The 23,353-nt window shown below is 50.6% G+C and overlaps 3 protein-coding genes across 4 annotated transcripts; 1 reads left to right on the forward strand and 2 right to left on the reverse strand.

Annotated features, from left to right (window-relative positions):
* The first annotated feature begins 1,498 nt into the window (after window positions 1-1,498).
* Window positions 1,499-16,655, forward strand: LOC141946412 (vitamin D3 hydroxylase-associated protein-like). 2 transcript variants are annotated; one of them, XM_074876134.1, is made up of 19 exons: window positions 1,499-1,601; window positions 2,823-2,977; window positions 3,854-3,985; window positions 5,693-6,158; window positions 6,287-6,512; window positions 7,886-7,999; window positions 8,346-8,489; window positions 9,436-9,569; window positions 9,959-10,165; window positions 10,635-10,675; window positions 10,801-10,952; window positions 11,589-11,714; window positions 12,568-12,665; window positions 12,832-12,931; window positions 13,794-13,837; window positions 14,305-14,344; window positions 14,811-14,919; window positions 15,271-15,416; window positions 16,059-16,655. In XM_074876134.1, exons 4-19 carry the CDS (start codon window positions 6,067-6,069, stop codon window positions 16,182-16,184), a joined length of 1,899 nt encoding a protein of 632 aa, XP_074732235.1. In that variant the 5' UTR covers window positions 1,499-1,601; window positions 2,823-2,977; window positions 3,854-3,985; window positions 5,693-6,066; the 3' UTR covers window positions 16,185-16,655. The 2 variants fall into 2 exon arrangements, with proteins under 2 accessions (XP_074732235.1, XP_074732236.1); XM_074876135.1 differs by having other exon boundaries at window positions 10,828-10,952.
* Window positions 16,656-17,221: 566 nt separating this feature from the next.
* NSUN4 (NOP2/Sun RNA methyltransferase 4) lies at window positions 17,222-20,861 on the reverse strand. The gene is made up of 6 exons (XM_074876136.1): window positions 20,754-20,861; window positions 19,874-20,304; window positions 19,556-19,710; window positions 19,236-19,390; window positions 18,429-18,553; window positions 17,222-17,644 (listed from the first exon to the last, which is right to left on the reverse strand). The coding sequence occupies exons 1-6, from the start codon at window positions 20,859-20,861 to the stop codon at window positions 17,371-17,373; spliced, it is 1,248 nt and encodes a 415-aa protein (XP_074732237.1). The 3' UTR covers window positions 17,222-17,370.
* Window positions 20,862-21,874: 1,013 nt separating this feature from the next.
* On the reverse strand, window positions 21,875-23,325 carry UQCRH (ubiquinol-cytochrome c reductase hinge protein). Its single transcript, XM_074876144.1, is given in 7 exon segments — window positions 21,875-21,928; window positions 21,931-21,970; window positions 21,973-22,110; window positions 22,113-22,142; window positions 22,589-22,750; window positions 23,076-23,108; window positions 23,210-23,325. Coding segments are annotated over 7 exon segments (477 nt in total). The 5' UTR covers window positions 23,252-23,325; the 3' UTR covers window positions 21,875-21,896.
* Window positions 23,326-23,353: the final 28 nt, after the last annotated feature.

A 23,353-nucleotide genomic window follows, 5' to 3' on the forward strand; every position in this document is an offset into this window, starting at 1 on the left:
AGTCCAATAACTATAGTGTAATGATACCTGTTGCATGATATGAGACCAAAGAGCTGTTTACCCCAATATTTTACTTCCAACTGGGCAGGAGCAGATGTTTGCAGGAGAGTATAACCTGGTAAGTGGAAGATTCCCTCTCTGGCTGTGCCATTGGTTGGCCAAGGGACTATTTGTCAAAGACTTGCAGTCAGCCCATCATTTTTAATAGCTGTTAAGAAAGTTCTCCTTAATGAACTTGTTGGGCCCTTTCCTGAACTCATTTACTCTTTTGCTCTCCACACCATCGGGTGGCAGTAGGCTCTGCAGTGAGTAGTGAAAAGCTGAATTTTCTCTGTTTAAGCATAATCTGTGAGGAATGGTAACTGGTCTGTCTTCACTCCTGTTCCTTGTTGTTTCTTCCAGTTAAGCAATGGGAAGAGAAAGTTGGGGATTTTTTATTGCCTGTAAGCACTTGAGGGAAAACTGAGTTTAAGCATTTCTGGGGCTATGTTTAGACTATTCGCACTGTGCTGTTTCTCGGCCTGTCCTTCACTCTCAAGGTGGTGGAAGAGGCTGGAAGGGAAGGTGGGAGTGATGGAGGAGACTGAAATGCTTTGAATAAGCAAGTGTGCCTTGAAACAAGGCACCAATGTTAGCGATGATCTGTGCCTTCTCCAAGCCTACATATCTCTCCAGGCACTGGGACTGGAGTCAGTATTTCCCCAACAGGAGGAGAGAGCCACAGGGCCAAGGGGTGACACCGCTCTTGTTATTTATTTGTCATTGCCTCCCTGGGTCTGCGCAGGGATGCTGCAGTCACCCAGCAGCCTCACGTGGTCACAGGCAGGTCTGAGTCACACAGTGAGTCCTGGCTCCTCAGCCTGACTCACCATCCTCTGTTCAGCACAGGGCAGGGAGAAGGTCCACGGCACAGTGCTCACAGCCCGGCTGCCAGAAGATGCCCTGCCTCTGCAGAACTGCTGCTGGGCGGCACCAGCCACAGAGCTCCTGCCTGAGGGGACTCTGCCAAACAATAATGACTACCTCAGGCCAGGAGCAAAGGATTTTTAGCTGTCCTCTCATAGGGAAGATGGGAACTCACCATTAAACAGGTAACTGTGCCCAGGTAGTATTCCTGGCTAGATCTGAGTATGCACAGACCTTGTTTTGCAAGGAAAGGACAGTGTCCTTTGCTCATATATCCCTTCATATCTTTGCAAGGCTGAAGGAAGTGAAAGGGTCCTATTTCTAAAAGGAATTTCCCTGTGCATACTTGCACTCTGCATTCCAGCTGCTTTTTGTGGGTGGCTCTGAAAGCGATTTACTGTTACTGTTCCTCCTGCTCTCCTCTCTCCTGCCTCCAGCCAGTCATTAGATCTCAGGAACCCACATCGTTAGTCCCAGGACCCAGCACCCAAAGGGAAGTTCTCACTATGATCCAGCAGATACTGAAGCAGAGTGTGTGGGTGCTCTCAGCCCTGGTCTGCAGCTCAGCCAAAGCTCTTCTGGCACGGAAGTGGATGAGGTGGAGACATGTCCAGAAGAAGATGGACGAGGCATGAGGGAAACAAGATGCAGATTTGGACCAGATATAGGGATCTGTTCAGGAGTTTAAAGAGCAGGTAAGTGTCTCAGCTTGGCAGAGAGCAAAACACCCCCTGAGTAGAACTCAGTGTCCTTCTCAAGACACGTTGTCATTGATTTGCTGTATAAATGTGGGGGAAAAGTGGAGAGGGCGATGCTGAGAGCAGTCTGGTGAGCTCAGGTGCTGAAACTCAAAGAGAGAAAGGCCTTTAGTAGGGCATAACTTCAGGTTTGCAGGAAAGTTCTGCTTCCAGACCTCTTCTGGACTGGAGAGAGGATGTCAGCTCCTTCCCACACCCGCCAGCACAGTGCTGCTGTGTTTCAAACCCTTCCATGGCTCCTTCACCATAAGTTGTTGGCTCAGGCTGTGCAGCCCTTGTAGACCTACACCATGTGCTTGCAGAGTGCTTGTCCAGCTGCCTGGCACTGACCAAAGTCCAGGCTTTGGTCTGTCTCAGAGAATTAGGTAGAAATGCTGCTTGGGCCAAAAGGGCTTTGTTTCTACTAGTTTTTCTCATCTCCAGCATAAAAGGCTGTGGTATTTGCTTTGAACATTTTTCCTCCTTCCTCCTGATTTTAATAAGAATTCAAATCTGCTCTCTTTAACCCACATTTCATTCTGTGGCCAGATAAGTAACTGAGCAAGGGCGAGAGATTGAGTTATCAGACAATCCAGCTTTTTCATTTGGTTTTACTTCAGTTTGCAGGGTTTTTTCTTTAGTTTGCAGGTTAGACTTGTAGTCACAACATCAGGAGCAAATAAAACTCTCTAGAAGAACTGATATCAGCAGAACCTGAGTCATTAGGACAGGTCACTTGGCCTCTTACAGATTCCAAAGCAAACAGAGCTCTCTGATGTAACAGAAAGTGGCAGAGGGCATTAGAGACATGAGTGTCCCCAGGATCCCAGACATTCCTCTCAAACAAGTTTCAAGGGAGGAGGTAGTTAAGTAGCTAGAAGCAAATGTTTAAAAAATAGGTGAAATGTAACACCTTGACATAGCAAGGCTCACCCCTGAAACATAAAAATGCAAGAATTAGGGTTAGTACATCTTTCATTCTGAAACAGCTGTTAGCTGCACAAATCCTGATCTCTCCAAGCACTGTCTCAATCTGCTGTCCTAATTTACACTCAAATCACCTGGCTTCCCCCCTGCCCTGCTTGCCCATGGTGAGACCAGTGAAAAGCCCAACTTGCTGTTGTGAGCTTTGTGCCCAGCCATGGAGCAGCCGGGAACATCCCAGTCTTTCACCATCAGGGTGCTGAAGTCTCTGCTGTCACTTGGTGGGGACAGACCTGTGCAAGACACCAGGCATGACAGAAGAAGTAGGAATGCTCCTTGCCTTCTGGTGAAGAACTAACAGCTCTCTGCAGCTTCTTTGCTGATGGTGTCTCCACCTTGTTGGAGAAGTTGTAAGTAGGTTCCATACCACCCACTTGTCTATGGAAAGGCCCAAGGGAAACAGTGCAGTACCCACAAAAGTGGGAAAGACGTAGGGATGGTCAGGAGAGAGAGCAGCCCCTGCTGCCAGAGGTGTGAGGGTTGGTATGGGAGGTTTCTCTCCCCGTCCTATTGCAGTTTATTCAGGGAGAGCCAACAGTCTCCTGGCTGAGCAACAGGAAAAAGGTGTGATAGAAACAGACCCTCACCTCTCAAGTGATGTTCTTGGTTGCTGGAAAGGTGCAGATTAAATAGTGACAAGTTTCTTACCAGCTGTTACGTTCTGTGAGTGTTGGTGGGGTTGGACTGGAGTTGAGGAAAATCTCATGCTTCCAATAGATATTCCAGGCTGAAATGAGTCAGAAACTGGAGAGTACCCAGAAAACATTTATTCAGCCCTCTGAGACAACTGGAACAACTTCTCCAGAGGGGGCCAGCCCATTTCAGTGTGATTTCAGTGTTTTGTGAAATGTCTTTAAAATTCTTTCAGAGAAGCATAGTTAACATACCTCATTTTGTAAATTGTTTTGAAAAAGCACATCAGAGTGTTTGGTTCCAAAAACATGAACATGAGATATAACTGTCAGGATTTATTCTTTGTCATTTTAATCAAAATGGAGTCAAAGCTGACTTAAAAATAATTATTACCAATTTAGAGGAAGACAGTTTAGTTATAGGAAATTTCTGACAAAACCTAACCTGCTTGAGAGCTGAAGGTGTTGGATGGAGTGTGATGACAGTGTCAGTGCAGTTTTGCTTTTGCAAGCATAGACAGTGCAGCTCTTGCTGGGGACAGGAGTGGACTGTCTGAGTTGGTCTCACTGCCTTTTTTCTGTGATGGTCCAAAGTGAAAGCAATGTTGTGGATGCCACAATGAAATCCCAGACCAGCTGCCACAGGCTGACTCTTCTTGTGAAAAGGATCTTGGCTTTCATTGTAACTCCACTGGTGAGTTTGACCCTGGACCTGGATCGATTGAGGTGAGAAAATATTGCAAAAATGTTGCACTTGGCCTTGGTTGTTTAGTGCACACGGGCACAGTGTGGAGGAGTGAACACTGACCTGTGAGTCAGGCGGGTCTGTCTCCTCTGCTATGGACTTGAGATTTGACTTGGGACATCCCTTTGCTTCCCTGCCTCAGTTTCCCCATGGGGACAGTGGTCTCTTTCTCAGCAGGCTTTTCTCCCAAGCATCCTTGCTCCCCTTTGGTAGATGTGGGTCCACACAAAGCCCTCCACTATGACCCAGCCCATCTGCCTCCATGTAACTGCTCCCCTCCATGGCAGGGACACTTTAATTTTGTCTGGCTCTTGGAGTGCCTCAGCAGGTCTACTCATAGGGTGAAAAACAGGCTTGGATTTTGACACCATCCCAGTCCTGAGGGTGGATTCAACCTTCACTCCCTCCAGTCACTTGCCATGGCCTGTGTCCCTGCTGCAGGCTGTGGCAGGAGCCATGGGGCTGCCCACAGCCGTGCCATGCATGGCCTTGCAGTGGCAGGAGGAGCCATACTCCGGTTCATGAAGGAAGTGGAGATGCTCGCACATTGATAGGAAAGAGGCTTCCTCAGCAGCATCCGGCCACCTGGAAAAGCAGCTGCGCCTGCTGATAAATCTGCCCTTTGAAATGCCAAGCCGGTCTGAACACAGCTGACTCTGTCTCCATTAAACATTTGCTGAGTGTCTAAAGGGCAAGATCGGAGCACAGGTCCCAGTGCACAAGCAGTTGTGGGAAGCCAATGCCCCGACACTTTCCAGCATGGGGAAAAAAACCTCCCATGTCCATTAAGTCCATCATAGAGGTTATGTTTTATGTTGCTGTCACACAGGCAAAGAGCCCACCTCTCCCTCGGGAAGCCCTTGCATGGGTTCCCGGAGGCTGGGAGAGGGCTGGGCATTGCTGTGTGCTGACCCTGTTCACATGTGCCTTCCGGAGGCACCTGCTGAAGCCAGCACCATGGAGCAGGAGCAGGAGCTGGGTGGGCTGCAGGCATGTCCCCATGCTGCTGCTCTCGTAAAGCCAGGAGTGCCTTAGCTGAGGAGGCATCCCCTGAGCCAGGGTGCCACTGAAAGGGAATACAGTAAAAGGCCAGCTTAATTTGTTGCCACATAGCTAATTTCTGTCAGCTCCAGACTGTTTCTTAGACCATGCCAAAGCCAGTTTTGTTCAGAGTCCTTCATAAATTTCCCCAGTTAAGAACAAAGAGAAGAACATTCCCTACTGGCACAAATTGCTACAGAAAACAAGTGAAATCTTATAACCGCTAAGAATGGACATGACAATGGATAAAAAAGCAGACATTAGAGGACTACCTAGCCCTGATGGGAGAAGGCTCTTCACCTTCATTTCCACACTTTCTTGGAGCAGGATCAGGTTCTGGGCCTCTGGCCATCAAGGACAACCTTGCAAAGTTTTGTAATGCACAGTCTAGCTGCTGAAAAACTTTTTTGAAGGTGGGACACATAGGAGGATCCACCATCCAAAACCAGCAGAGATCACAGACAGACCATGGCATTTGTTTTGGGGCTGATATTGGCTGGGTTGTTGCCTTCAGCTCAGTGCATGGTTCTTGTGTGCTTGTTGTGAGAGGCATCTGTGCTGGAAAGACCTCAGACACTAGCTGTACCAATGTCTGTTGGAAGTAGTTTGCTTTTGGCCTGCAACCCTGTGGGATTTTCCACTCATAGGGCAATACCAGCGTGCTCCATCACGGGGTGGAATAGCCTCTCGTCTGGTACATGCAGACATCATGGAGTGCTGAGCACTATTCCACAGGCCTCCTGAAACAGCCTCTGGCCACCATAGGAGCAGCGTAGGCTAAGGGATTTGGTGAGTGAGTGGGTGCCCCACAGCTACGCATCCTCTTGTCATATCATTCCCCAAACCCATGCGGGGAAGTCTTGTGATTTCAAGCTGTTTTTTCCCCTTCTCCCATTGTCCTTTCAGGCTACAGAGGAAATAGGAGAGCAGCTATTTCCTTGCTTCTTTTGTTTAGCTGATCCCACAGCCCTTCCTCCCCAGCAGAAAACTTCCCGCAGTCCAGAAAGCCCCTATAAACCCGATGCCTCAAGGTTCACTGGCCGAACTTCACCTTTTCCATTTCCCAGTCAATCATTCTCCACTGCATGCTCCACTGAAGGCAGCTTTGCAGGGGTCAGCTTTGGACTTAGAAACTATTTGCTGACCCGAAGCGGTGGTGCTGGGAGGAGGGACAGGTCTGGGGAGGCAGGGAAGGGCTCCTGCTCCTACCTTGCTTTTCTTTCTCACTCCATCCCTTGCAGGCCAGAAGGGCACGTTATGATCCAGCACCAGCTGAGGCAGGTCCTGCTAGAGAGGAAGGTAGATACTTCTGCTGCCCTTGCCTTGCTCTGCAGCTCGGCAGCAGCCACGGTGGTCTGGAAATGGCTGGTCAAAAGGCAAATCCAGAAGAAAATGGAAGAGGCTCGGAGGACCCAGGATGAGGGTGTGAAGAAAATGGCAAAGGCTGTCCAGCAGTTCAGGGAACAGGTAACCTGTCCTTCTGGGGGGTCTGAATCCCACCGGGGTGTCTGCTGATGTTGTTCTTCAGCTCCTCCTTCCAGTTCATGCCTCCATAGATTTTATAATGAGGACTCCAGGGGAGATGTGCCAGCAGCCCTCAACAAGAGGAAAGGCTGCCTTGAGAGGAAGGGAGATCACTGCTCTCTTCAAGCTGGATGAGATGGCAGTGAGAGTCTACAGCCATGGAGATGTGAATTACTCACCCGGAAGAGGTTTTGGACAATATAGGTGATGAAGCACGGGACCTTCATTGATCCAAAACCCAGTTCTTTCAGGATCTAGAAATGTCTTTTGCCTCTATGGGCAGAAACAAGAAAGCTTTTTCCTCTTCCTAACTCCTAAGTTTACACATCTGTCCACACCCCTATATCTTTCTCTCTAAAACCAGGCTTCTGGATGGCTCTTGGAGAGAATTCAAAAGAGCTTTAACTAGGGTTCATAGCCTCCTGGCCCAGCAGGCTGCCCAGAAGATGCTTGGCCTAACTTAACACTAATGAAGCACAGGGAATTCAGTGTCTCCTGGGAACAACCAGGACATGACGTGGGGACAAATAAGGCAGGCACCCAACCAGCGTGGATGTGACCCTGAATTCCTACTGCAACACTGATTTCTAACCACCTTTCCTTCCTGCTCCATTTGCTTCTGAGTAGGTATTGGTTAAGCCAGCTTATGTTTACACAGGTAACATACCTGGAGATAAAGCATACAAGCTACAGGTGGTACATATCTTCGCAACATTTTTTATTAACTATATGTATATATAAATATGATGTAAAACCTTAAAAAAAGCTGGTGGCACTGAGAACTGCCAGTCTTCACTCACGCTGACTGTACCCACCTGTGAGTCCCTACTGACTTCTTTGCAGTTTGCTGGGCATGAGCTATTAGGTGTTTGTCCTCAGACCAGACTGACCCACACTGCCTGTACCCATTCTGAGGGGTGAAGGGCCAGTCTGAAACTTGTGTGCAAGGACTTGTGTGCCTTCTGCCCAGGGTGGTGCTTGCTCAGATGAGATTACCTGTTGGTCAGTGGGTAAGTCCCGCAGTGTCAGGAGGAATGCTCTGATCTGAGGCATTGCCTTGTCCTCTACTGCGGTGGATGCATGAAGCTCTTACACACCTTCAGAGACAGCTGGGCTCCTGTGTTTGCATCGTGTTCATGACATCCAAACTCAGGATGAAACGCTCAGCAGCTCAAGGTCTGAATCCCCACATGCAGGGTCCACCTTTCCAGCAAGCTCTGTTGATAATGTTGGCAGAGCTTAAGAGACTTATCCCCTTTGAGCCAAAGGGTAACTGGAGCTGCTGTCCTGGGATCTCCTTTATCTTCCCTTTGCAGGTCCCCAGTGTCCAGACAGATGCCATCCTGTCCCTGCCCCTGCTGGAACTCGCTGAGAGACTACAGGAAGGGTCTCTGTCCCCCAAGACTGTCCTCTACACCTACTTAGAGAAGGTGAGTTCTTGTCCTCAGTGTGATGGGCAAATCGCTTATGTTCTCCATGCCATGGTGTGTGGGCTGGTGGCTGAGAAGACTTGCTGAAGCTGGTGATTATGACAAATTCTTAACATAGCAGATATCAGGAGAAAAATATGAAAAGGCAGGGGTTTCTCTGTCTCCTGGGTCAGACCCATCACTGGACAGTCCTTTGAGATGGCTTGAACTGGGATGCTCTGTGGAGGAGGTTACTATTCATGCCAAGCCACAAGCCCTTGCTTTGGAGATCCAAGTAGCTACTAAATGACACTGTGTAACGGTGCTGTTCTTAACTAACACCTATTCCTCCATGTGTCTGGCAAAGGCCCTGGAAGTGACCCAGCAGACAAACTGCTTGCGACATTTTATCCCAGAGTGTGAGGAGCAGCTCCAGGAAATACAACAGCAGAGGGAGAAAGGACTGCTCTACGGCATCCCAGTCAGCATCAAGGATCACATCGGCCACCAGGTGCTTCCTTTTGTGTCTGTGAAGTGTCCCATCATGAGCTAGGCTGAAGTGATGGGACATGAAGAATGTGGAAGGGGCCCAATCCCTCCCTGCTTACACCACGGGAAGCCTGGCTGTGTCTGAGGCTGTTGCCTCACATCTCATTGCATCTGCAACCCTGTCAGTTAGAAACCTCCATCAGCAAAAAACCCAAGGAGTCAATAGTTATACACCCAAATGATTTCTTCTCTGATATGTGAGACAGCACAGCCTGGGCTACATGGTTGTTTGGGCCATAACTTAGACTTCTATGCAGAGGTTTGCAGTATCAGGTATAAGAACATCGCTTAGCTTCCAGAAAGTCATTAGTAGCAGGAACCGTTAACCTTGAATCCCTGTTGGGCTGTAGTCTGGCCACAGAGCCACTTAGCAAAGAGCCTGTGCATGAGATGCACCAGAGACCCCCTCACAGACAAGCCCTGATGAGGATTGACCACATACTCCTGAGCTGAATTTGTTAGGCAGTCTCCTCCATGTTGACTTACTAACACAGTTAAGAGGACTCAAAGCCCAAAGCAAGCCCCAAACACTAAGGCTAACTGAAAAAGGATCACAGTGTGTTTGCCTGGGATGTATATTTCCTCCCTGAACATCCACTGGTGGCTCCACTTGGAGCAGGACACTGGGTTTGATCCTGAGCTAGTGCACCTATGGAGTTGCATCTGGGTCAGGGGAAAGAAATGGCAAGAAAAAGAGCAAGGACAGCTTCAGGAGAAGCCTTAACCCTATGACTGCTTGGCAGCCCTCTGCCAAGGATGGAAGGAGAGGGAGTCCTTGGCCCTTCATGCAAGGATTTGCAAGGAAGTGGGTTAGTACCCACCCCGCCCAAAGGGGACACCAGATCATCCTTCCAAAACTGCAGGGGAACTGGGCTGACCGTGTCCATTGTCACTTCTCCTCTCTGCAGGGGCATCTGTCAACCTGTGGACTTGTGCAATGCCTGGGCACTGTGGTGCAGGAGGACAGCGTCCTAGTCAAGGTTTTGAAGAGACAGGGGGCCATCCCATTTGCAATGACCAACGTGCCACAATCCCTCTTCAAGTAACATACTTTATTAGAAATCTCTCCTCTGGTTGTGTTCCCGAAGCTAAAAACCAGCCTGTAGACACCAGGACAGGCTCATTCCTGTCTCCTGAGACGTTACCTGGATGAGTTCCTCTTCCATCAGCTGCCAAAAATCTCAGTTCAACTGAAAACAGCTTTCAAATAAGATTAAGAGGGAAAAAACCTACCATGACATAAGAGAAATCAAGCACATTTGTGCATGGGAGGGGGAGTGGGAGCTCATGGGAACGAGCCATGTTCCCAGTGATTTAGGGGCTGGAAGGATGGGGTGGCTATGCCACATAAGTTCACTGCCAGAGAGAGCCAACAAACTCAGGGCATTAGGCTGTTTCTGGCAGCTTGCTTGCTGGTTTTCTTCTCCCCAGCTATGACTGCAGCAACCCTATCTTCGGCCAGACCTTGAACCCCTTCAACCACCAGAAGAGCCCTGGGGGCTCCTCAGGAGGGGAGGGAGCTCTGATCGCAGGGGGAGGCTCCATCCTGGGCATCGGCTCGGACATCGGTGGCAGCATCCGCCTGCCATCCAGCTTCTGTGGGCTATGCGGGCTCAAACCCACGGCCGAAAGGCTCAGGTAGGTGCTGGGGCCTGCCCTTCCCACCTTGCAAGAAGCCTGCTAATTGCCAAACCCAGCAGAAGGAGCAAGGTACTCAGTAAGTACCCGGGGGGAAAAGAGAGGACAGTTTCTTAAAGGCTGTCTTACTTTGCTCAAAGTCTCTCCCAAGAGGCAGCGTTGTTAGGTTTTGTAGGGAAATGGCCTGTTTTCATTGTAAATCTGGCCTGGAGTTAAAAGGAAAAGGGGGATAAAGTGGTTAAATAATGCCAAAATGGAACATTTTTTCTTAAACCAAACTAAGATTTCTTGCAGGGTTTTTTTTCATTTTGACCAAAATTTTCTGTTTCACGTGACTCAAATCAAATACTTTTAATAATTTCCTTCTGGTTCAGGTCCTGAATTGAAGACTCTGCTGTGCTATTCAAACATATTGAGAATATCTCACCATTACTGAAATTACAATATACTTCTTTTTCTTTTCCCACAGCCTGTCTGGAGCAAGTAGCCCAGTCAGTGGGATCCTGGCAGGTACATGAATTTTTAATTGTTTTTCTCTATATGCTCCTCTAGACCTGAGGAAAGCCTGAGACAACCAAGATCTGTCTGGAGTCCATCTGAAACATCCCACCTCATTGCCTGATCATCGCTTGCAGACAGTGTTTGCTCTCATCCCACTCCAGTTCCGTGTGCGCTGGGGCCGATGGCGAGGGATGTGGACAGCCTGGCCCTATGCATGAAGGCGCTGCTCTGTCAGGAGATGTTCCAGCTGGACCCCACCGTGCCCCCCATCCCCTTCAATGAGGAGGTGAGTCCTTAAGTCAGCAAGTCCTGGTTCTTCTGAGGGTGCTGCACTCTCAATGTATGCATTATTTAAGGGTCCAGTTATCTTTACAGTACTGGTTTCCAGTAACTTGTTAGCTCTCTTTGAGGGCACAATCATAATTATTAGTAAAAAAAGATAGGTTAATAATTAGGTATCCTTTGTGCCCTTTCAGCTGGTGTGTAGTTTATCAGATTGAGAGACCCCAGCAAAGAGTGGGGAAGAAGGCAACACCAGGAGCAGAAAGCTGGAGATTTGTAGGGCAAGATGAGACAGGATCAGAAACTCCTGCAGCAAATCTCTTGACTGAGGACATTTCCTTTCCTGCTGCAGCAGATGAATTTCAGAAGGTTTTTCCACCTCCATCCTTTGTAGCAATAGTTGACTCTACTGTCCTTGAGTGGCTGTGCTCTATCTGAAGGGAGGACTGAAGGGAAAACTGGAGAAGGCGGCAGGGGTGGACATTTGGACAGGGTAACTTATAGAAACTATAAGGAGCAAAACAGAAAATTAGTTACTCCCCATCATCTGGAGTTTTTATCCCTTTCTGCAGTAGGCTTCAGCATGGGGGCAACCCCCAGCAGGGTTGGAAATGCTTAACTGGTGGCTCCTTTGCTCCAGGTGTACTCCAGCTCTGCTCCTCTGCGGGTCGGGTACTACGACACAGACGGCTACTTCCCGCTGCCCCCTTGCATGCGGCGGGCGGTGCGGGAAACCAGGGAGGCTCTGCAGGCAGCCAGGCACCAGGTGAGCACAACCACCCTGCGCTCTTCTCCCTGAGGTGTCTCCAGCTTTGCTTCTCACTGTTGAAATCATCCTTCAGAGACCAGACATAGCCCCCAAGCCCAACTGTGGGATAAATGACCTACCAGAGATTTGGGATTAAGTTACTATAGCCATGTAATGCAACACAGACGCACACGTACCCGGGGTAGCAGTGCATCTCATGGGGACACAGCACTAGCGATTAGCAAGCTTGTACCTTCACAGGGCTGGGGGTGTAAAAAATCCATCTCTGATTTCCTGGTGGCTGTGGTCCACACCAGACAGCAGCATCCATGAAGTGCTGCATTTGACTCTGGAATGTTGCCCCGGGATTTTCTAGGTCTGTCCTTCCCCAGCAGGGCTCTGAGAGGCGTTTTTCCCCTTCTTCCCCAATGCCCATGGAGACCTCTGTCCCTCCTGGACCACTGAGGGAAAAGGGCCATAGGACATGGGATGGGAGACATCCTTCCCTCCATCTAGACCTAACTGTAGAAACATGCTGGTGGTGGTCTTCATACCAAAGTGAGTCCATGTCTGAGCAGGTGTCAGTTCTGCTGAGACTGGCAGGAAACTGGTGCAGTTTCTGGTTTAGTGACTGTCTGGAGCAGGATGGAGGAGGAAACAGCTCTGGAGAGGTCTCAGAGCTGAGCCAAATGGCATCAGGGAGGAATAATCCCATGGGGAGATGCCTGGGCTGGTAAAGAATTGAACCAGGACCTCTGTTGGCATGTGGAGCCCAGGGAGGTGCTGCTCTGCCTTTGAAGTATATCCATAGTTGGGCCTTGTAAATTATTCACATTCCCAGGCTGCCACATCATCTTGTGTTTTGGTGCAGCTGGTGCCGTTTTCTCCACCTGGGATCCACTATGTCATGACTGAACTGTTTTTGAAGACGTTTTTTGCTGATGGAGGCCGTGCTTGGTTGGATGTGTTGTAAGTAGGATCCCTCTGCTGTAAAACACCACCATCCCCATGCCCATGAGCACAACGCAGAGGCAAAACGAGCCCATCTCTCCCATCCCAAACAGGAGATACTTAGGTTTCTGAGAAAGGGCATACAGCTTCTCTGGCATGATCCCCTCCTCTTGTCATGTCTCAGCACAGGAGATATTGTAGATCCAAACTTGAAATCACAGGTGAATTGCTGCAAGATCCCAAGACTGGGGAAGAAGCTGATGGCTCTGATTCTTAAACCTCTGGTGAGTCCCTGACCTCAGGCTCAAAGCAGAGTGGTGTCAGCAAGGCCTTGAGATGCTTGAAAGCGTGATGGTACTGAGAGACACTTTTAACTAGAAACGCAGGGATTTCGGGCTAAGGCACATGCTATCACTTTGGAAGGTCTTTTCTAGACCTCTGCTGGGATTTATCCAGTGCAAAGGGAAATGAGAGAAGGACTAGCCAAGAGCTGTAAAAAAGATTATGCAGAGCCCACAGCAAGTGGTTCTCCAAATGCTAGACCTGGCAGTGCCCAGTTTCCTACAGATTCATGCATTGGGATTACTGCAGCAGAGGGATTTGAGATTGAAGATCTATCACTGTGTTGGACACCTCCCAAAGATCACACCTTCATGGGGACTCCTGGTGATTAATAAGGGCTGGCCCTCACTGTAGTCCTTTCACCAGCTGAGCATTCCTCTGCAGGGCTTCTCCGTCCTCCATTTTGTCTGCCTTTGTGTCCAGTTGGGTTGTTCCCAGCTGACAGGATCAAAAAGGCAGCAGTGAGTGGGAGGCAATCAAAGTGCTTTTAAAGGTCTTGTTTCTGTGAGATACCAAGCTAAAAAATGTTTGATTTATCAAAAATAATGAAAGGTGACTTGGTTCAAGTCAGTGCACTTTTCTGTGAGCAGGAAATATTGGGCTGTAAGAAACAAATTGGGAACCAACAACCAGAAGTTGGAAGCAAAGTAAATTCAGAACCGTGAGGAGCATTTTTAATCATCATTCACCCTCAGCGCAGCATCCTCAGGCACCGAGGCAGGCCAGAACCAGGGGTTTCCTGGGGTGGCACAAGTTACTGCACCCCCCTGTCATGACCCTAACAGGAACCTCATGCCTTTCCAGTTTCCCCGCCTGGCTGACTACCTGAGCGCCTTGGGTGGAATGAGGTAAGGTGGCATCGTCCCCAGGGATGTCCATGAAAACGAATGGTACCTTCTCTCGAAGTGTCCATTGTGGGGAGGACTGGATTCACGACAGGCTCTGAGCTGCTCTCTGCAGGGGCTGTTCCTCCACCCTGTAGATGGCTTCAGCCTTTAGGGACTCATCTCCGCAGTGTTGCGCTGCCCCTAGCGTTATCCTGAAAGGATTGCGGGGCTTGCAAGGACAAGGTCATAGAGGAAGCTTGGGGCGGCGATGAGTGCTAAATCCAGGCTCACAAGGGAAACCTCTACCACTTCCAGACATTGTTGCTTAATTGCTTCGCCAAATGCCAAAGGAAACTTGAGACAAATTTTGAAAAATGTATTGTTTTAATTAATTGCTAAAATTACTGGGCCTTATCAACTGGAGGATTATTTAAGCAATTGCTCCTCCTCTTAAAGCTTAAAAATGTTGCTACGATTTCCACTTGCAGGTCAGTGAAGGAGATGTGGAATCATCACCATCAAATAGAGGTATGTTTTGAGGACTTTTCTCTCTGGCATCATGCTATGAGTTGAGGCTTTGTGGTAAGTGACAGGTCAGAGGGTCATCAGTTAGGAAAGGGGTTGTGCAGGCAGGTGCTGGGGAGGAGACAAAACAGAGGGAAAGACAGAAAAGAGAGTAGAAATGGGGTAGATGGGCTTTTGGGTCAACTCAGCCAAGACTATCAATTGCCCAAATGCCCACATTTGACAGTCCTAGCACAACAAAGGCTGTCCTGGGAGTGGGGATGGCTAAAAAGAGACCTTTCCAATTCCTGGCCAGTCTGACCACGTGCTGTGGAGGCAGACACTTACACACTCCCCTGACTCTTCCTGTGAGCACAGCTGCCTGCTGCTGCCTCTTTGGCCCTGCCAGAGCCTGGCCCATACCCTGAAGAAGCTGAGATGCTCTAGGCATGGACATGGCCTCCATGTCATCTCCTCTCTCCTCCCCAAGGTGTACCGCACAGAGTTCATCGCCCGGTGGAGGGAACTCCAGCTTGATGTTGTGCTGTGCCCTGTCCTGGGGCCTGCCTTCACCACAGGATACCCCGGGAAACTCCTCAGTAAGTGAGTCTGGGACTTTCCCAGGAGGGCAGAGGACTGCAGTGGTTGAGACTGGACAGAAATATCTACTACCATGGAGCTGCACTGCCCACCTAAGCATTTTATGGGCATTAGGAAGGAAAAATAGCTACCCTAAAGCTGTGCAAGCAGATAGACAAGACGCATGGATGAAGTGATCTGGTGGCAGTTGTTTCTTGCAGTAGAACTTGGACCTGCAGATGACCAGCCCTGTGCAATCTCTCCTCCCAGCAGCAGCTGGTTCTCAGGGGTTTCAGTGAACATGTAACGTGTAAGTTTGAAGGAAGACACGAGTCTGTCACTACCTGCATTCTCTCTTCTGCTTCTCTCAGCTGCCATCTCCTCCACGATGCTGTACAATGTCTTGAACTTCCCTGCTGGAGTTGTACCTGTCAGCACAGTGACAGAAGCTGATGAGGAAGACCTAAAGCTTTACCGAGGATGCTGTGATGACCCCTGGGACCAGATGCTGAAACAGGTATGTGACACAGAAAGTGGTGGAGCAGAGACTGCTGATGTTCAAGTAACTGAAATCAGGGGCTCCTAAATGTCTCCATCAATATGGGCACAGTGCAAAAAAAAATCACCTCTTCTTTATATACCCCTTGCAAGTACCTTTTCTTCCAAGAAATAGTCACTAAGTCACTAAGCTTTGGAGGGACTGGGGGGGCAATCCCAGGCTGGATTATAGGCTGAGATCAGAAAGAAGCCATGCAGCAAGGCTTCTTTGAGTAGGTTCTTGTGATGGCCACAGCTCACAGCACTGCACTGCACTTTCCTCCTGCTCTGTGACACCTTCACCAGGGCCCTGTCAGTGGAGAATGGATCGGGAATGAGGGTGCCGAAGGAAAAGGGATCTGGCTGCAAGACTGCTCAAAGCAGAGCTGGCTGGGGGTTGGGTGTCTTAAACACACTGCCCAAGATTTGGCAACAATTTCTATCACGAGAACAGCAAGAGCCTTCCCTCTGCCCCAGCACGCTAACACTGCTTGAATGGCAGGGCTCAGCCTCCAACCCCCCTACTCTCCAAGACAAGCCACGTGCCTAAACCATGTTTCCAAAAGCTGCTGGACGTCTGAGCCCCCCAGGTAACCTCTCACCACTTGTGCTGCTGCTGCAGGCTGTGGCAGGAGCTGTGGGGCTGCCTGTGGCTGTGCAGTGCGTGGCCTTGCCGTGGCAGGAGGAGCTGTGTCTGCGGTTCATGAAGGAGGTGGAGACCCTCAGCCGTGAGAAGAGAGCAGCATAGCCTCCATGGTCCCACGCCTGCAGGGCCAGAGGTGAGGAAAGGGGGCAGCGCTGCACTTCTCTTTTGCAATTGGCAATGCAGACACTACAGTGAGGAGGGAAGGAGGAAGGAAAAGCCATTTCCTGATCCCCCTCCTTGTCAATACGCACACATCCTGTAAGGAACCAAGATGCCATGCAGAGGGCAGGACTGGCTTAAGCTGGGTTCAAATAATGATGAATCTATGAACTGCACCTTCCTGGAAGTATAGACATGGATGGAGGTTCACCCTCATTTTCACCTGTGCTGACTCTTGACGAAGCAGGGTGATGCTGAGAGAAAAGAATTACAAAAGCTCAATAGTATTTTCTTGCTGGCACTGGAGTAACTTCATGTGGATGTAACTATGGGCTGCCCTGTAAAGAACACAGCCACGTCTACCCTCCCCATCACTGTATTTTGCTCACAAAAATAAAAATGTAGCTATTAAGCAATCTGTATCATAAACTCCAGTAATCCTTCACTGATACCTATTATATGAATACAGTTAATACTCAAAATCATACTAACACCTTCCCACTGGACACTAAATGGCATCTAGCATGGGATCGTTCACACCTTCCCTCTCAACCATAGCTTTCCTGTCTGTGAGGGATGGCAACAGTCACTGGCCTTTCCACAGCACCAAGCTCTTTCCACCACCGCACCTCAAGCATTCCAAGCATATTTCCAACCTCACAGCAGTGGCATTCTTAGCAGCCTCTTATTTCAGGACCTCAGGCTGCTCCTTCTGAAGGTAGGAGATAAGCAGACAGATGCAACTCAGTTACGCATAGTGAGATCTGGGACAGAAAGGCTGAGATCCCCAGATGGTGTTTGTTAACCCAAACCTGCTCAGGTAGGATCAAAGCAGTCAGACAGGAGGGAGAGAGCAGTACCCATACAGGGCCATCTACTCTGTCCCAAGACGGAGGGATAAATCACTCCCTCTGATAAGACCTCTCTCTCTTTCTTAAACACCCCAGCCTCAAACAGATAAATATTCAAGAGACTTCACAGCAGGTTCTTCTCATTTATTATCTATGTCTGCAGTAAAAACGCAGACTTCTTTTGGGACATTTTAAAAGGAAAAATAAATATAAAGCAGTTTTGCTTTCCCTGGAACTTTGGGGTATTTCCTGACAACCAGCATAATCTGTCATCCCTTCTACACCCGACATAATTTGCAGAAATACATAGGTCCAAAGTTGGCTGTGAGGTGTGGCAGAACAAGCTCCCCTAGCCGGCAATCCGAGAAGAAGGAAAACGTGTCCTGGAAGAGCGTCCGAAAGTGGCTCAAGTCCTCAACATGCATACTGATGTTAAACTGGGTTTCTGCAATTTCTACCGCTCTCTCGATGACGTGCTCATTCTGCAGCGGGGAGAGGGAGCACGTGGAATAGACAACCTCTCCTCCCGGCTTGGTAGCGAGGATCCCAGCCCTGCAGGCAAGATGAACACACACACCATCACAGGCAGAAGAGGACTGTGTAGGACACCAGCATTCCCACCCACCGAAATTGGGAAGCCAGCACATAACTCATAGGAGATGAGAGACAAATCTCCTTGAACCCCACAGGCTCAGCAGTCTCACTGCAACTTGAGGACTGTTTTAGACTAGGATAATATGGGTCACATAGATGCTTAGATTGATAAAGTACTTAACATGGGATTGATGCTACTGGAGAGCAGCTGGAAGGAGTAATCCTGCACTCACCTCCAAGAGAAAGCGGTAAGAGTATGTACAGGGGAAGAGGCTCTCATAGTTCAAGCACTGCCATGGGACTCTCTAATCTGTTTCTTTACTGCCCCAGCTCACAGTCAGCCCATCCAGCCTTCCCAGCGAAATGGGGTGACAAAGCATCCCCTGTCCTCCCATGTGCTGGGACATGTGGACACTCGGGAATCCTTCGGGGCTGATGGCTGGGACCCAGGAGATCATCACACAAAAGAACAAGACTACACCCATCCTCTTCCTTAGACCTTCCTACCTACCTCCTATGGCTACTGCTGGGGACAGGAAGGACATTTGATCTGAGAACATTTGTACCTTCTTACACTTGTTATGATTTGATGTGTTCAAATACTGCCATTCCAGAAAACCACACATGGTTTCCACATTCCCCAGCCGGGGACACACAAAGTAAGAAGAGGTTTCCGTGCTGGCCATGGAGAGCTGCTACCGTAACACAAATGGCACCAACACACAGCATCGAGCTCACTCACATCAGCAGCTGCAGCTGCAGCATGGGCAACATCTGACGCTCCTTGGTTCGTCTCTTGTGGAAGATGTTGTTGTCCTCCTCCATGACAGAGTGCCTGTCCGTTGTGCAGGGCACATCTACCAGGACCTGCAGCAGCAGAAGCCCTGATCAGTCCTGGGCCCAGGTCAAGCTCAGCGAGTCTCCCAGAGCAACCTGCCTCTTGCCCAGCTCCCCCACCCTTGCAACGCACCAAGCAGCTCTCAGTACCGTGCCTAACCAACGCTGCCCAAGCACAGCTGTGCCCTCACACTGAACTGTAACTCGTCCAGCTGCTTTTACACTTCAGGAATATGCAAACAGACACAGAAATGGTGGGTAACATCATGCTCTCACACGTGTCCTCATTTAATGTTTCTACTCTTCGAGTCTTCCTGGTAGGCTGCGGCCGCAACCACACACAGCCAGAGCTCCCGCAGTGACACCTCCTGAGTAACAAACCCAGCTCCCACAGCTGGACATGGCTGAGAAACAAGAATTATCTCATCTTCACATTTAACCCCTTCCAGGTGATGGATTAGAACAGGATTTTTAAGGGGTATTACACAGGTAAATAAAGGCCAACTCCAGATGCCCATATGCACCAGATGCTGCAGGAAGGGTATAGCAGGAGGAAATCCTACCGCATATGTGGCTTAGTCTTCTCTCCTTCTCTGCATTTAAGATTATGAAAAACTATAAAATTACACTGTAGGATAAGTTGCTGTCTTCCTCTGAAACAGGAGGAAAGTGAACTGGATGGGTTTATCTTCACAGGCTCCCAATCACTTACCTTATGGAAAGTGCCACCTCCCAGCTGTCCCCAGTCCCTTCCATCGCAGGATGTGACACTCACAGCTTCCCTGATTTCTGTGGGAACGTAGCTACGGAGAATCTGGTGCAGCCTCTTTGCCCGGGAAATGGAGATGTCATTGGCTGCCAGATGCCCTGCAAGGACAAAACAGGCACACTGGGAATGTCACTCTTGCAAAACCACACCTGATTCCCAACTCTTACAACCAGAAATGATTAACGGTCAGACATTAGTGGGTAGAGCACACTCTTCCAGCCCTGTTTTATGGATGGGGACAGGGAACACCCACCTCCACTTACCACAAGCCCCAGTCTGCAGCAGAGCCAGAGTCTTGCCACCTGGAGCCGCACAGAGGTCGAGGACAAAGTCACCCGGCTGCACGTTGAGCGCCAGGACGGGCAGGAGAGATGCTGCGTCCATGAGATAATAGTTGAGGAGCCCCAGAATGTCTGGCCTGGAAATCACCAGTTTGTGTAAAAAAAAGCAAACGCGCAAGGGGAAAAGAAAACAGCAGCTGGAAGTGAGGATGGGGACGTACAGGAGCAGCGGGGGCTCACACACGTGCAGCCCCCAAGGCTGGCAATGACAGCGGGTGGTCTGTCCCAGGGATTTCTCACCGTGCAGGGCGAAAGCGCGTGATGTCGCCCCTGGGGAAGGTGTAACACTTGATGTTGGAGCTGATGGAGGCACGATGCGGTGGTGACATCTCTGCCTGTATCATCGTCTCTGCCTGCGTCACTGTCGTGCCCTCGCCAAACCCCTCCTGGGACCTGCTTTCCCCTCTCCCCGCTTCCTCCACAGCTGCACCCTGCTGCGATTGCTGCACCTTTTTGCAGGCTTCGGAAACAAAATCGGTAGCATTCAGCAGCTCCAGCTCTTGGGTGACGTAGTCGAGAGAAGAGAAGTTGTTGAGGAGGGCACCGTACTTCTGCTCGCAGAGCAGGCCGGCGCGGACAGAGGGCCACAGCTCCTTCAGCTGCAGGCTGTAGTTCACGTCGAAGTGGTGCAGGGCCAGCCGCGTGGATGGGATGCGGGGGGTCGTGGCAGCCTTGGGGGAAAAAAATATCAGAGCAGTTAAAAGCCAAAACACCTTGACATCCCAATGCCACCTCCCGCCCAGGCTCAGTGTTTTTCTGGGAAAATCCAGCGCCCTGTTCTGTGCTGCCAAAAGTCCCAGGGGCCTTTGTGCAACCCCAGAAGGTGACTGTGCCCCCACCACCCGTGGGCTGGTGGTCCCCTGGGGAGGGTTCAGGGCCGGGAGAGGCTGAAGGCGGCTGAGGGTAGGGGGTGGGCAGGCGAGGAGGGGAACGGCTGCCTACAGAGTGGTGTAACGGGGGTGTAACGGGTGAGGGGGTGCTACAGGGTGCTGCGAGAGGTGCAAGGGGGTAAAATAGGGAGATCAGCGGGGCGCAATGGGGTTCAAAGAGGGTTAGAGGGGCGACGAGAGGGGGTGCAGGGCAGCCCCCGCGGTGGGGGGGCGGGCAGGGACCCGCTCACCCACTTCTCCTTGTAGCGGTACCGGCGCGGCCCCGGCCCCAGCCCCGGCGGCGGCCCCCGCCGCAGCAGCGCCGCCGCCGCCGTCCCGCGCCCGCCCAGCGCCGCCATCGCCCGCGCTCCGCCGCGGCGCCTTCCGGGGCGGGACCGGCACCGCTCCGCCGCCCGCCCGTCCCCCCCACCCCGACCCAGAGCGAGTAACCGCGGGTTCCGCGGGAGCGGAGGAACCGCTGCAAGGCGGGGAGGAGCCGGGCTCGGGCATCGGGTGCTGAAAGGGATCCAGCAGCAACACGGGGTTTTGCGGCAGGAGAACCCCACAGCGGCTGGACCGTGCCCCAGCCCCGTGCCACGGGAAATAAAACCCCAAAACCTCCTCAAATGAACGTTACGCTTACCCTGATCAAGCTCCATATCAATCTACTAGGGATTGAATTTGAAATCCACCAGCAAAAGGATTACGGACTGCTACACTGATAAAGAACAGCCAAATTATAGCGGTTTTTTCCCCACTTTGAACAACAGCCGAGAAGGATGTTTCACAGGGCAGTGAATCCTTAGTTGTCCTGCTACTAAACATCCTACTTGGAAGAAAAACAGGCAGAGAATGAACTTGACCCTTCCAGAGGACAGTCCCAGGTCAGCAGAAGGGGCAGGTGACTCACACAGAAGGGCTTCAGTTCCCCCAAGTTCATGCTCTACTTGGGGTTTGAGCAGGTGGAACCACCACCCTGCCTGTCTGGTCAGTCCTTCTGAGCAAGAAGGTAAAGCTGACCACAGCCGGGAGGCAGCAGTAGGTGACAGTGAGGGACAGATGACAGTTTTCCCCCAAGCAGAGGAAACTTCTCTCCTAGAAAAGGGTCACTCCCTTCAGTTTAACTTGGTCAGAACTTACTACATGAACAATATTGGTCTTGTAGGGATTGTAAATCATTTTTGTAACTCCAACTGACAAATTGTTCTCTGGGGGAAGGGGCTCCAGCCTTTGCACATCACAGCTGCACAGAAAGGACATTCCCACAAGTGAGGAAAAGTCTCCCCTCACAAACTGGGTTCTGACACCCACTAATTTCATTTTAACCCAGCACAAGATGGAAGCACGAGAACTAGGAAATAAAGGGAGGGTATTTCCATGGGAACTCAGAATGTTTAATATGGAAAATTACAGAACATCAACATGGTTTTTGCGCAGCTGCACATTTTCCACGAGAACAGATGCAGTGACACACTGATGCTTGGTCGCTGCCAGGAAGCTGTTTCGTTTATACTTGGCATGGAGAATCAACAGGCGGGGAAGCAGTACTGTGAATCCAGAAACTGCGGACGCCGGCTGTGGAAGCAGATGGACAATCATGCCTGCCTTCACTTCAGGTTCTTAAACAGTTTGTGAGCAACCTGAAAAGATGAGACAAAGCATTCATCACCCACCTCTTGGCTTTCTGGGCCACTAAGGCACACAGCCCACAGCGCTCTGCTCTTCTCACTGATTTGCAACAAGCTGTTCAAGAAAACTAACATGCTGAGATTTCTTACAGGTTAAAGAGGTTTAACTTTAAAAGTGTAAATACAACACTAAAATAGCAGCGTCATTTGCAGGCCAGAAACAATGTCTTTGGCTTATTTGTTTAATAACCTACCCAATCCCAGGTGGAACTGTTGTAACAAGGGGGAACCAAACATTTAACGAGAACAGGCATCAAGGCTCACAGTTCTTCAGAGCTCACTGGGACTGAACAGCTACCACATCTCACACACAAACTGTGCACTCTCAGAAGCACAGCTAAAGGCAGTTCTGCTCCCAGCGCCAGCAGGGACGTTGCATCCGCAGGTGCTGCACTTACACAGTGGTCCCTGGCATGCAAGAAGTCAAAAAGCTCCTCTGTGCACTGTTCTTCTGTCTGGGACCTGGAGGACACCCGTGCGTCACACAGCTCCAGCTGCTCTCGCGCCTTCACACATTTCTCCATCTGCTCGCAGTGCTCCCGAATTGTGGTTAAAGGATCCTGCAGACACGGGTCTACCATGAGAACAGGGAGACCCCAAAACACCGTTTTTCCCTGAGACCCATTGCTTTAAGGGGGAACCACACATCTACATCGAAGCCGGGACTTCAGATTCCTCCCTGCTGAGCTCTGCCCCACCAGCACGGAGCGGCGATAGGGGCCCAGGCCCCTACGAGTTTGTTTATCACTGATGAAAAGCACCGTGCATCTACCCTGGGTGTAAGGAACCACTGCAGAGGCTACAGGCCCCCCCGCCGCCACCGAGGCCTGCCAGCTCCCCAGGTAGGGGCGGCCCAGGTCCCCCCGGCCCCACTCCCCATCTTACCACCAGCTCTTCCTCCTCCTCCTCCTCCTCCTCCTCCTAGGAAAAAAAAAAAAAAAAAAGCAAGCACAGCCGTTACCAACCGTCCGACCAGCCGCGGCGTCTCAGCACACCCCCGCCGGCCCGGCCCCGCTCACCTCAGGCTCCCCGGCGTGAACGACACGGTCACGCAGCCCCATCGCTCGGCTCCCGCCGCCTAGAAGGACTCGCCAGGGTCACCGGCCGGAAGTGGCGCTGCCCGCCCCGGAAGCGGAAGCGCGCCCGCAGCGCCTCGGGACCGC

This window comes from Strix uralensis, chromosome 8 (assembly GCF_047716275.1).
Source record: "Strix uralensis isolate ZFMK-TIS-50842 chromosome 8, bStrUra1, whole genome shotgun sequence".
Taxonomy (NCBI): domain Eukaryota; kingdom Metazoa; phylum Chordata; class Aves; order Strigiformes; family Strigidae; genus Strix; species Strix uralensis.